This window comes from Tupaia chinensis, unplaced genomic scaffold (genome assembly GCF_000334495.1).
Source record: "Tupaia chinensis unplaced genomic scaffold, TupChi_1.0 Scaffold147038_1, whole genome shotgun sequence".
Classification (NCBI taxonomy): domain Eukaryota; kingdom Metazoa; phylum Chordata; class Mammalia; order Scandentia; family Tupaiidae; genus Tupaia; species Tupaia belangeri.
This window is the reverse complement of record NW_006206889.1, coordinates 305,979-319,612: the sequence shown is the minus strand read 5'-3', so window position 1 is coordinate 319,612 and position 13,634 is coordinate 305,979. Positions and strand designations below refer to the sequence as shown.

The 13,634-nt window shown below is 49.4% G+C and overlaps 1 protein-coding gene across 1 annotated transcript in view; it reads left to right on the top strand.

The window, feature by feature from the left end:
• Positions 1-10,648: 10,648 nt before the first annotated feature.
• The window catches only part of COL18A1 (collagen type XVIII alpha 1 chain), a 69,685-nt gene continuing 66,699 nt past the window's right edge, over positions 10,649-13,634 (top strand). The window contains exon 1 of the mRNA XM_014584527.1: positions 10,649-10,783. Within this exon, the coding sequence (XP_014440013.1) occupies positions 10,649-10,783 (135 nt within the window). The remainder of the gene's footprint in view (positions 10,784-13,634) is intronic.

The following is a 13,634-nucleotide window of genomic DNA, read 5'->3' as shown; positions in this document are numbered from 1 at the left end:
GGAACACCATGCCTGAGGCTGTACTCAGGAAAGGCATGCTCACTCTTCTCTGCAATCCCTCAGCTCAGCTGCAGCCCTGCAGGTTCTGCCCTGTGCCCATCCACCCACCGTGGGGCTGCCTGGACCTGGACAGGCCCGGCCATGGCGGGATGTTGCTGCCTCGCTGCTCAGTGAGGTTTGAGTGAAGAAAACCATTCATGTTCTTATTCTTTTCGCCCTTTGTTTTAAATCCTGCTTGTGAGTTTTGTGTTTAGAATTTAGAATGTGAGAATGTCACCAAGGCCCAGTCTGCAGGGGAGGCCCGTGTGTTCTCCACTCTGTGTCCTTGTCATCTTAGGGGTCACATTTGCTCTGTGGACATCACTGTCCGTGAGTGCAGCCCAGTCCTTCTGTCTTTCCCCCCGCCCCTGTCCTTTGTCCTAGCCAGCTTGACTGCCTCCGTAGGGCCTTGGGGTTCCCATCATCTGTGGGGGGAAGGGAGATGGGATCAGAGGGCAGGGCCAACAACTGCTGGGTCTGGCAGGGCTGGGGCTGCACCCTACAGGCTCCCCTCTTGTGAGGGGAGGAGCAAGGCCCAATGGGATGAGCAGGTCCTGCCCTAAAGAAGTGGTCTGGGAGCCTCTGGGAGCCTCTGGGGCCTGGGACGGATGTGACATAGAAAAGGGCCTTGGCTGGCCGTGGTGGGAACTGGAGTGTGGTGCCTGCAGGGTTCTGCCCTGGACCCCATGTGACTCACAGGGTCTTGGGTGCCCTGGTCAGTCACATGGCAGGGTAGCAGGCTGTTCCTCCCACCATGTCCACTGCGGAAACATCTGTCATGTGCCAGAGTGGCCACCTCAAGCCTATGGGAAGAAGAGGTTGGGGCCAGAGGCAGGCTGTGGTCAGGGTGGGCGGGAACCCCACCCTGCATCCCCAGGCAGGCACAGGGCCTATGGGCTGAGAGACCTCCAGGATGCCGGCAGGTTCAGCCTGAGGATGTGCTTGACCCCAGGACCCCACTAGACCGAGTATGGCTGTCCTGCATGGCTCCTCTTGGGGTCCCTGTAGGCACTCACCTAAGTCACTCTCAAGCCCTCAGTTAAAAACCCAGTTAAGCAGGTAGCGTGGGGGTTGGGGTGCTGGATCCTACATGGCCAACTCTGTGGTTTGAGTCCCGGACCTGGCGGCCTAAAGAATACTCTGGGCACATGAGCATATATGTGTGTGTGCTCAAAATCCCGAGAAGACAGGGAGGAGAAGGGATTGCTGCGTGGCCACCACCCCCGCCCCCGAGAGGGAGTGATTTCTCACTTTATTCCTCTGTGTCTGTGTCTGTCTCAGGTGCCCTATGGCAAAACAGAACAAAAAAGACCCAGTTAGTATGTAGCCTGCTAAGCCTTGAGAAAAAGGTGGCTGTTCATTCTTTCAGGTCACTCACCTTTTTCCTCCTGCCCTGGCAGTCCCGCTCGGCCATGGGCAGGATCCTGGGTGGTGGGGGTACATCCTTGCTGCCCCTCCCATGGCTGGACCCTAGGCTAGGCCCTGGCCTCCTCACTGGGTGCTGGGTGGTTGGGGTATGTGGCCCGTGTGGAACCTGGTGTCTAGGGGGTGGGATTTGCTCCCCTAGGGAAGTGTTTTCCACATGGGTTGGACGATGTGGCAATAGGTGACTACGCAGTGCTGCCACATCCCAAGGCATTGGCTGGTGCCCCGAGGCCCCATGGAAACACTAGTCACATAAGTTCCTGGCCCTGAACTATGTTACCTGCTCCGTTGGGCAAGAGGCAGGGCAGGGGAAGGTGTGGGAGACTGACATTCTGTAAATAATCCACCAACATGCCCCGCGGACACACTAGGCTTGGTTGACCTTCGCGGCTCCTAGAAAAGGGACCCTCCTCCCCCATGGCTGGCCCAAGTTCCTGGCTGTCTCCCCGGGTGGCTGAGATGCTGCCAGCTACACAGGTGCCTTACCGTTGCCGAGGGAGGCCCCATCACACATGCCATGTGGTGTCTGTCTGCAGGGCAGGAGTGTGCCCCACAGAGTGGCCATGTGATGTTTTCTGTCCCTGCAGAGAAGTACCTGCCCCTTTTTTTTTTCTTTTTCCTTTTTAAAAGCTTTACTGAGGGGACCAGCAGGTGGCGTGGTGGTTAAGACACTGGACACTCCCATATGGCCGACCAGGGTTCAAGTCCTGAATCTGGCGGCTTGCTTTCTCACTTCCTCTCTCTCTCAGTCTCACCCCCGGTCTCTCTCTGGTCAAACTAAAAATAATAATAATAATAAATGAATGAATAAATAAAATAAAATAAATAATTATTAAAAATAAAAGCTTTACTGAGATAAACCTCATGTGCCATGTAATTCACTCATTTGAAGTGTCTAGTTCAGTGTTAACTCTGCTCCGTGAGGCTGACCCACGTGGGAACATTCTGGATTTACATCCAGAGACTTTCCTGAATGTGCTGAGCACACGTGTGCCCACAATCCAGGGCTGACTGAGGCTGGGGGTGGGTCACTGTCGAGACCCTGGTGGAGCTACTGTGTCTCTCCTGCTCTCCCTCTTTCTTCCTCTCTCTCGCTCATGGGAGGAAAATATAAACCTAAAAAAAAAAAATAACATGTGCAGTTGATTCGTACAAGCCACCGCCATCCGCCATCGTAACCAGTTGTGGACCACTTTTATCATTTCAAACAAAATCCTGTGCTACCACTCCCCACCTGCTCCTTCCTGCCCAGCCCTATGTAACCACTCATCACTGTCTATGAATTTCCCTATTCTGGACTTTCATGTGAACAAAATCTTAGGATATGTAATCTTTTGTATCTGGCTTCTTTTACTGAGCACAATGTCCTCAAGGTTCATCCATGTCGTAGCGGGTGTCATGCTACAATCCTTTTTACGGCTAAGTAATATTCCACTGCATGAACAGAGCACTTTTTGTTTACCCGTTCAGCCATTGATGGCCATTGGGTTGTTTCCGCCTTCTGGTGTGAAGAGTCATGCTGCTGTGAACATTGTGTACAGGTGTTTATGTGTATGTATGCTTTTGTTTCTCTGGGATAGACCCTTAGGAGATTGCTGGGCTGTAGGGTGACTCTGTTTAACCATTTGAGGAACTGCTGGAATGTTTCCCAAAGTGTGTGTGCTTTCCATATTCCTGTCAGCACTGAAGGAGGGCCCGGTTTCTCTATGTACTCACCATCGCTCATTATTACGACTTTCCTGTGATGACGCCTCTCCTGATAGGAACCTTTCCTTGTGCTCCCTGGCAACTGGTATATCTTCCATGGAGAAATGTCTGTTCAGATTCTTTGCCCATTTTCAATTGGATTGTCTATTTATTGTCATTATGGGTTCTTATATATTCTGCTGTAGATACAAGTTCTTCATCAATATGCAATCTGCAAATATTTTTTTCCATCTGTGGGTTGTGTATTGTGATGCTATACTATGAAGCACAAAAGTTATGAAGCTCAATTTATCTTGTTTTTTTTCTCTTGTCACTTTGTCTTTTAAGAATTCTTTGCCAAATCCAGGAACCAGCAGTTAGTGTAATGGCTATGTCACTGGACTCCCACATAGTCGACCGTGGTTCGCATCCTGGACCCGGTGACTTAAAACTCACGCTGGGCGCGTGTGCGTGCGTGCCCAAGATCCCGAGAGGAGAATGGAGGAGAGAGGATTGCAGCATGACCATCCTCCCTGGGGGGTGATTTCTCGCTTTCTGTCTCTATGTCTCTGTCTGTCTGGTGAGCACACGTGCCCTACAGTGAAAATCTCTCCAAAAAAAAAAAAAAAAAAAAAGAATTCTTTGCCAAATCCAAGGTCGTGAAGATTTATCCTAAGTTTTCTTCAAAAAGTTTTGTATTTTTAGCTCTTAGATTTAGATCTTTGGTCCATTTTTAGTTATTTTTATATGTAGTATGAAGTAAGGATCCAATTTTTAAGAATTATTAAACTTTTAATTAATTTATTTTAATTGGACCAGGGAGGGACAGAGTGAGAGAGAAAGAGAGAGAGAAGGAAAGTGAGGAAGCAAGCTGCCAGGTCCAGGACTCAAACCATAGTCAGCCATGTGGGAGTCCAGCACCCCAAACCACCATGCCACCTGCCAGCCCCCCCAATTTACTCTTAAATTAATTTTTTCCATGAGAGAGAGAGAGATAGGCACCCCCCCAACTGGGCCTTCACATCACAGTCCACTCCCAGTCAGCCGTCTCAGTCGTGGGAACATGCACATGTGCTCGATATGCTCAGGGAGGTCTCAGGACATGAACCCTGGACCTTTCCCTGTGAGTCCACTTGTGTTACCACTGGCTCCAACTTTATCCTTTGCACATGGTTGTCTGATTGTTCTAGCATGATTTTGTTGTTGAAAAGACTGCTCTTTCCTCACTGAATGGTCTCGTCATGAATCAGTTGGCCACTGTATGAGTTTGCCTTGTAATTCTCAGTTCTGCTGCTCTGATACATGTCTGTGCTGACTGCCATTGCTCTGCAGTAAGTTTCAAATTGGAAAGTGTGAATCTGCCAACTCCGTTCTAACCCCAAATTATGACTAATTGTGCAGCAGTAAACTAGATGACGGGAGAAATGGGCAAATTTGTAGGGCACAGACTACTCAAACTGATTTAATGAGAAATTGATAATCAGAGCAGATCTCTAACAAGGGGAGAGATAGAAGCCCAGGTAGCATCACAGCTGAGTCCTACCAAACGTTTAAAAAAATATTTTGGCAAACAGTGCATGTGATTGTCAGAGAGAGACAGAGAGAAAAGGGGAAAGTGAGAAAACACCCCCAGGGTATGGTAACAGTGCAATCCCTTCTTCATTTCTCCCTTCTTTCAAGATTTTGGGCACACCGGGGCCGGTAGGTAGCATGGTAGTTAAGGCAGCTGGATTCCCACAGGGCTGACCACAGTTTGAGTCTTAGACCTGGCAGCTCGCTTTCTCACTTTCGTTCTCTCTGTCTCTCTGATCAGCTTCAAAAAAATAAAATAATGACAATGAATAAAGATTTTGGCCACACATACATATACACCCAGCATGTTTTTCAAACCAGCAAGTCTGGGACTCAACAGTTAGCCTTATGGGATCCAGCTGCCTTAACTGGATTGGCCCTCTACCAAACATTTAAAGAAGAATCAAAACCTATTTTTTACCAATACTTTTTTTTTTTTTTTTTTAGGGAGGCTTTTGCCTAGGGCACATGCGCTTGCCAGACAGACAGAGACAGACAGACAGAAAGTGAGAAATCACCCCCCAGGGGGGATGGCCACGCTGCAATCCTCTCTCTTCCATTCTCCTCTCAGGATCTTGGGCACGCACACACATGCGCCCAGCATGAGTTTTAAGCCACCAGGTCCAGGACGCGAACCGCGGTTGACTACATGGGAGTCCAGCGACATAGCCATTACACTAACCGCTGGTCCCGATTTTTCACCAATACTTTTAAGAAGTAAAGAACTGGAGAACACTTCCCAACTCACGTTCTGACACCAGAATTATCCCGACACTAAATTAAGACAAAGATATCATGAAACTACAGACCAGTTTCTCTTACAAATATGGGCACAGTAATCCTTAAAACACTAGCAAACAAAATCCAACAACATATAAAAAATTATATACATCATGACTAGGTGGGACTTATCCCAGGAATGCAAGGTCAGTTAAATATCTGAAAATCAATGTAAATACATTATATTGATAGAATAAAACATAAAAGTCACATGATCACTTCAATAGTTGCAGAAAAGACTTTTGTCAAAATTCAACACTTAAGAAAAAACTCTGGATAAAGTAGGACTAGAAGGAAACTTCAGCAACTTAACAAAGAGTACTTATTAAAAGCCCAGTTTGGACATCATACCTCACAGTGAAAGGTTGGATGCTTTCTACCTTAGATCAGGAGCAAGATGACAGTACTGCCTCCTGCTACTTCTCATCAACTTTGTCCTGGAAATTCTAGCTGGGGCAATCAGATGAGAAAAGACATTCAGATTGGAAAGGAGAACTAAAATTAGTTCTATGTGCAGATGTCAGATTATGTATATATAAAGTCCTAAGGAATCCACTAAAAAAAACTCTTAAAACTAATAAATGAATTCAGCAAAATTGCAGGATAAAAATGCAGTATACGAATTACTTGTATTTCTATGCCCTTGCAATGACAAATCCAAAAATAAATTGGTTCTATTTATAATAGCATCAAAAAGAATATAATACTAGGAATAAGATTTTTGTTGTTGTTGCTCTTCATAACTGGATTGGCCCTCTACCAAACATTTAAAGAAGAATCAAAACCTATTTTTTACCAATACTTTTTTTTTTTTTTTTTTAGGGAGGCTTTTGCCTAGGGCACATGCGCTTGCCAGACAGACAGAGACAGACAGACAGAAAGTGAGAAATCACCCCCCAGGGGGGATGGCCACGCTGCAATCCTCTCTCTTCCATTCTCCTCTCAGGATCTTGGGCACGCACACACATGCGCCCAGCATGAGTTTTAAGCCACCAGGTCCAGGACGCGAACCGCGGTTGACTACATGGGAGTCCAGCGACATAGCCATTACACTAACCGCTGGTCCCGATTTTTCACCAATACTTTTAAGAAGTAAAGAACTGGAGAACACTTCCCAACTCACGTTCTGACACCAGAATTATCCCGACACTAAATTAAGACAAAGATATCATGAAACTACAGACCAGTTTCTCTTACAAATATGGGCACAGTAATCCTTAAAACACTAGCAAACAAAATCCAACAACATATAAAAAATTATATACATCATGACTAGGTGGGACTTATCCCAGGAATGCAAGGTCAGTTAAATATCTGAAAATCAATGTAAATACATTATATTGATAGAATAAAACATAAAAGTCACATGATCACTTCAATAGTTGCAGAAAAGACTTTTGTCAAAATTCAACACTTAAGAAAAAACTCTGGATAAAGTAGGACTAGAAGGAAACTTCAGCAACTTAACAAAGAGTACTTATTAAAAGCCCAGTTTGGACATCATACCTCACAGTGAAAGGTTGGATGCTTTCTACCTTAGATCAGGAGCAAGATGACAGTACTGCCTCCTGCTACTTCTCATCAACTTTGTCCTGGAAATTCTAGCTGGGGCAATCAGATGAGAAAAGACATTCAGATTGGAAAGGAGAACTAAAATTAGTTCTATGTGCAGATGTCAGATTATGTATATATAAAGTCCTAAGGAATCCACTAAAAAAAACTCTTAAAACTAATAAATGAATTCAGCAAAATTGCAGGATAAAAATGCAGTATACGAATTACTTGTATTTCTATGCCCTTGCAATGACAAATCCAAAAATAAATTGGTTCTATTTATAATAGCATCAAAAAGAATATAATACTAGGAATAAGATTTTTGTTGTTGTTGCTCTTCATTTCATTATTATTATTTATACATTCAATCACTATACATCATTTAGATTGTAACAGGAATAAGTTTTAACAAAAGAAATGAAAAACACTGACAACTATAAGACAACATCGACAGAATGTAAGAAAGATCTAAACGGAAAACCATCCTATGTTCATGGATAAGAAGATGACATACTGAGACAGCAGCACATTCCACAGCAACCAGAGTCAGGGCAACCCTTGTCAGAATCCCAGCTGTAGAAATTGGTTAGTAGACTCTAATATGGAATTTCAAGGGACCTAGGATAGCCAAAACAGTCTTGAAAAAAGTAGAGGAATCTCTTGGTTTTTAAATTTTTTAGTCTTTAGAAATATTGGCTTTGTTTAGGGGTAGAGTGTGGATGGTTCCCTTAGAGTCTACAGTCAACTCAGAAAGCATGGTTAGATACTATGTTCTGAGTAAATGAGCTTCCCAACGTCCAGTAAGAAAAGTGAATGACACTTGCTATGCTGAAGCACCACCCATGGGCCCTCGGGCACTGAATAGGAGATAGGGAGGCAGCATGCTCTCCCAACCTATCTCAGGCTCCCTGCCAGGAGGTTTTGAAGGCTTGGCAGGAACAACGCCCACACAGAGCCCCAGAGGCCATGTCTGAAAAGCATTTCTTCCCACCCTCGGCTTAGTCAACAGTGTTTCTTGAGGTAATGTGGGTGGAGGAGTATTCCAAGAACACATCAGGAAGTTCATATCAGAATGTTTCAAACCTACGAAAACGTTGATAGGACAGTGCAGTGAACACTCAGATATGCCCTTCATGACTGTTCACTAGTTGCTAACACTGTGTTGTCTATTCCCTTTCTCTCCTATCCGTGCCCATATCCACACACACACACAAATCCATGTATGTATGCAGTGGAGCACGCATGCACAAGAATATCCACCTATGTGCTTATGCACATACATGCACACTTCCATGTACACAAGAATATCTGTACATGCACACACATCCCTATACACGCACATGCATGTGCACGTGCATATCCACACACAAGTGTATACAGACCTTTTCTTGGTAAAGCGAGTTGCAGCATCTTGAACCGTTGCCCAGCATATCCCCGTGTACCTCCTGTGAACAAGGGCCCCTGAGAAGCTCGGTGGCTGTGCTGTCCTGTGTCTCGTCACCCTCGTACAGTCATGGGGTTGCAGATCAACCCACCCAAAGGTGTGGCAGTGCTTGCTGTTCACATCAGAGCTCCCTGAACAATGGGGCTTTCTTCTGTTGCGGTCTCCCACTGGCGGATTTTGATTTGGGGGATGGGAGCTCATTCTTCCCACCTGGCTACCTCCCGGTCCCTCATTCTGCCAGACAATGGGGACACCAGGCCTCACAGTAAATACAGGGGTTGTAACACAGAGGGAACCCTCACCTTCCCTCCCAGGGAGGGGGTAGGCTTAGAGGACCCCAAGGATTGAGTAGGGGGCTTACAGACAGGGTAGGAACTGAACAGGGCATTGCAGCATTCTCTTGCTGCCTTAGGTCGTCAGGCAGTGGAGCCAGGCGGGCTCCTTAGGGTGACAGAGCACCCATTGTGAGGGTGGGGAGGTACCAGGGACCCTGGCCTGGAGCCCCAGCACCAGGCCTCACTGTTAGGCCACCTCCAGCCATGTAGTGTTCACGGCAGTGGCAGGACACTCCGCTGACCAGGTACTGGCTAGTGAAGAGGTGTCTTGGTGTGGGGAGGATCCTCAGCCCGAGCAGTGACTGCCCAGAGGCCCATTGTCTGTTGGGAGATTGTCCGTGCCCCATAGCAGTGCCTCCAAGGAACTCCGAGGCTTTCATCCTCGTTCAGTGCAGTGAGGAAGGTCATGGGAATGCAGGTCAGGCCAAGCATGTAGTTGGGTGGCTCTGGGCTGGCCGCAGCAGAGGCGAGGGCAGCTGGGGTTTCTGTGGAGCTGTAAGTGCACCTGCGTGCACCACTATGGGGTGTGCTGCCATGTCCTGTGGGGGCCGTTGGTGGGGGTTGGGACTAGGTTCCCCTCCTTGGGCAGCCTCTGATCCCTGAGGGAGGACAGGGGAGAGGTCTCAAGATCTGCCAAGGGCTCTGCAGGATGGTACTGGTTTGTCCTTTGTCTGTGGTGTGGGGACAGCCAAGGGAAGGGTGAGGAGGAAGTGGCTGGGAGTGGCAAATGAGAGGATTCTCAATCCCTCTGTCACTATACTCCCTGCCCCTATGCTAGCCCAGCCTTGGAGCCAGGGTGAGGGCAGGCAGGAAGGCCCTTGCAGAGTGGCCTCAGATGCCATCGTAGGCCTCAAAGAATGCGGGATGCCTGCTGCCTTCACAGGAGTGTTTTTGAAGTCATGCCACAAGAAGCATGTTCTTGACTCCCCAGCAGGGCCTTCAGTCCTGAAAGTGGGCACACCTCTGTCCCTGGAGAGCCAGCCTCCTCCATCCACGTGTGTATTCTGTGCCTTCTTTTTTTTTTTTTAATGAAAATAAAAGACCACATCACTCAGGAATCCAAACCAGACAGGCCAACAAGACAGAACAAACCCTGTCTTGGGGCAGGGCAGGAGGCAGGAGTGGGTCTCACTGCAGCAGTGGGGGCCAGGGAGACGGGGTGCTAGGTTGCGTGGTGCCTGCAGGGCTGCTGACACTCCTCAGGGTGGTGGGCCATAGTCCCATGGAGCTCAGGGTGGGCAGTGGTCTTGGTCGGGTTTCGTCTGTGCCCACTGCAGGTATGACAGCATCAGTGCCAGGCCAGCCTGAGCTCTGGGGATGCCTGTCTGAGTAAGATCTGGGGTACATACCACGACAGTGCCATGCCCATCTTGGCCAGAGGTAGCCCACATGGGCCCTGTAGCACTTAAAAAGATTATGGATCTGAGGTGTCATTTGAAATCACAGCCACGCAAAGACGGAGGTGTGCTCAGCACCTCGCATGTGCAGGGCCCTGGCGGGGAGTTGGGATCCAGCACACTTGGAGGGGCCTATTGGGTACTTCGCAGACACCACGGGGTGACCACAAAGGTCTGGCCAAGCAGTACATCCAGGCATCCAGGAATCATGAGAAAGCTGACTACACAGGAGTGAATGGCTGCTTACACCTGCAGATAACACATAAACGTGTGTAGACATGTAGCACACAGAAACATACACAGACACACATGCATCCCAGACATACGGACACATGAATACAGGGAGAACCCTGCAAGAGCACAGGCTGATGAGGGCATGGAGGGGTAAAGGTGTCTGATGTGGGCTGTGGGCTGCCATGGGTGTCGTGGACAAGAAGGCTTCTCTGGAAGGAGGGCTGGCCCGCTATGTGCTGGGAGACAGAGCAGAGAAACGTATGCTGCACATTTCAGCCCGAGACTTGCTGGGGCACCAGCGCTCTGGGGACAACAGCGTGAGTTGGGTTCATTCCAAAGATGTGCTCAGAGCCCCGGAACGAGGCAGCTCCTTTTTCTTATCCCCCATGCCATTTCCTGATCTCCACTCAGGCCTCTAATTCTCTGTAATTCAAGATCCTCCTGCTGCATTTGATCATATCCAGCCGCCTTCAGACATCAGTCTGGTGTGTTTCTCCAGCTGAGTTCTCAGAATTGTTGGAGACAGCTCTACAGGCGTGGAGAAGGCCAGCTTCCAGAGGAGGAATCTATTCAGGCATGAGAACTTTCTTAATTAAAGATACAGTCATTGAACCCTGAGTATAGTGGGCACTAGGTTAATCATGAACATAAGCTAACACACCTTCAGGGAGTGGAGTGAGTGTTACTGTCAAGACAATTTAATAGTCAACCCTGTATGGGAGTAACAGAGTAGTGAGCACAAGAGACCAGGGTTTTGAGGAATGCATAGGAGTTTGCCAGGTGGAACCACAGCAGACACTGGGCTGCATTTGGTTTTTGGTCACTGACTTGATAAGTTCCTAGTTTACCAGGAATTTCTGAATCCTCGTTCCTAAACTGAGAGCTGACGGTGCTAAGGGTGTAGCTTCTTGGCACAAATAAACAGCTACTGTGTTTGCATGAGGATGGCTCCCTCAGTAGGTGGGGTGTAGGGGCACCGTAGTTTGTGGCCAGGTGGGCTCTCCATCTGGATGTTCCAGAGAGTGAGATAAATGTCTTTTCAAAGGTACTTCAAGCTTCCCTAGAGGCGGTTCCCCCAGCCCCGCAGCGTGTTGGTATCTGCTTGTGTGCTTTCTACCCAGCTGACTGGTGGCAGGTGGTGGCAAGCCTGCAGGCCCTTCATGGGCAGTGGAGACTGAGCGAGGATTTCTTGTAGGGACAGCACCCACAGGGCCCTCTGAGGCCAGCATACACTTCACGCCCAGGGACCCTTGGGCTGCACTCAGCTATGCCGTCAGCTCAAGAGGGTGCTGGGCAGGGCACCCGCGGGGAACAACGGGTCCTCAGATGTGGGGCTCTCCTGGCTTTCAGTCTGAGGCCCCTCAAGAACTGGCTTGTCCAGGGTCAGAGACACAGGAGTGAGTCATTGCACTTAGCAGCCCCCAGCCAACCAGTGCCAACTAGATGGATCGGCCAGCTAGGGCCATTGTTTCTCGGAACTGCTGCCTAGCAACGGAGGAGTGACTTATGCCCTCATGGGGTATTTCAGGGGAGCTGAGCTAGACAGTCAGCCTGAGGTCAAACCCGCATGCAGGCTGGGAATGGCTGAAGACATTCTCACAGTGGCAGGTGTGCCTGCGTGGTGGCTGGATTCCAGAGTGAAAGTGCCTCCCCTTTCCTTGTCACAGCTCAGACTGAGGGAGGACCTGCAGCCTCAGGGGGCCTGAGAAGGCCGTGTGGCAGCCCGTGGCCTGTGCTTAGTATTGTTACCCTTCGGGATCCTGCAGGCTGACTCGCCGTGCCCTCACCTGAGTCCTGACCCGCCTTCACAGGGTGGGTACGCTCGTCTGCCTGTCGCCTTGTGGGGAACGTGGGACTCAAGGTTGCATTTGTTGAGTTCCTGCAGGGGAACCACAGCGTCCTGTGTTCATTGTCGGGAGTGTCAGAGACTTGCCGCGTGTGTGAGGGCAACAGTGGGGGCAGACTGTCCTCCATGAGGTTAGAGCAGGGCAGGGGGCTGCCCTCTGGGGCTCTCTCGTGTCTCATCTGGGTCCTCTATACCCCCAGGCAGGGGTCTCCCCTTTCTCCCCTATACTTCTAGGCTGGGGCCTCCCCTGTCTCTGCACCCCTTTGCTGCCTCTACCAGAAAAGAGAAGCGATACCCTGAAACCCTGACTACACTGCTCGTGGGGAACAGGCATGGGCAGGACCCTTTACACGGAGCTGGGCAGAGAAAGGGAGGATGACCTGGCCCCTGGCCACAGTGATGACAGGAGCTAAGTGCAAGTGTGCACGCGCGTGTGCGTGGAGGCTCACATGGTAGCCGCCTTTGTGGGGCACCTATCGGTTGGCATCTGCCGAGGCTGAGCTGTGGGACTGTGGTCAAGAGCCCTGGGATGCTCAAGGGAAGGTTGAGTGAGGGGTGTGCTAGGTGCTTAGTAGTGACCCGGGCCTCTGGGAGGCGGGCAGGATAGGCGAATCTGGAGGGGTGGGTGGAAGACGGCAGAGGGTGGTTGGCCTCAGAGTGGAGGGGCTGCTGCCTTCCTGAGTATGGCCCCCAGGGTGGGCGCTGCCGACTCTCCTTGTTGCATACACCTGGTTCTGCCAAGAGTTTGAGTTAGTTGGGCAAATGAATTCAGGGTCACCCCCGCTTCCGAGAGCCCCAGGGGAAACCATATGTCTGAGCACCTAGAGCCACTGGGATGGGGCGAGGGGCCAGGGCCTTCCCCACTGTTTGGTGAATCATGGTCCACCATGAATGGGGACCTGAGCTCTCCCTATGTGCTGGTGGAAGGGGTTCTCTGGAATTTCTGTCCTGAGATTTTCCAGACACTTTTATGCATAAAATCACATAAGCAGTGGTGAAATTTCAAGCAGACTGTTCTCTGGGCATTTCTAAGTGCTGGGTGTCATGGGGATTAGTTCTGAAAACAAGGCCTCACTGAGACACAGATGTTTGCATATGGGATGTCCCCTCCACCTCCCAAGAGAGGGGACGTGGTGTTCGCTGTCTGAAACACGTTCTGATCCCAAACAATGGAGCCCTGCCCTTTGGACGGTAACTGATCAGTTGCTCCCTGGCGTTGGTGTTTTGGGTTGGGGACAGTTGGGGACAATTGGACATGTCAGGGCTATTTCATCATAGTTGTGCCGGCTGGTGCCTGGCACCGACTGGTTATGCGGGCGGGT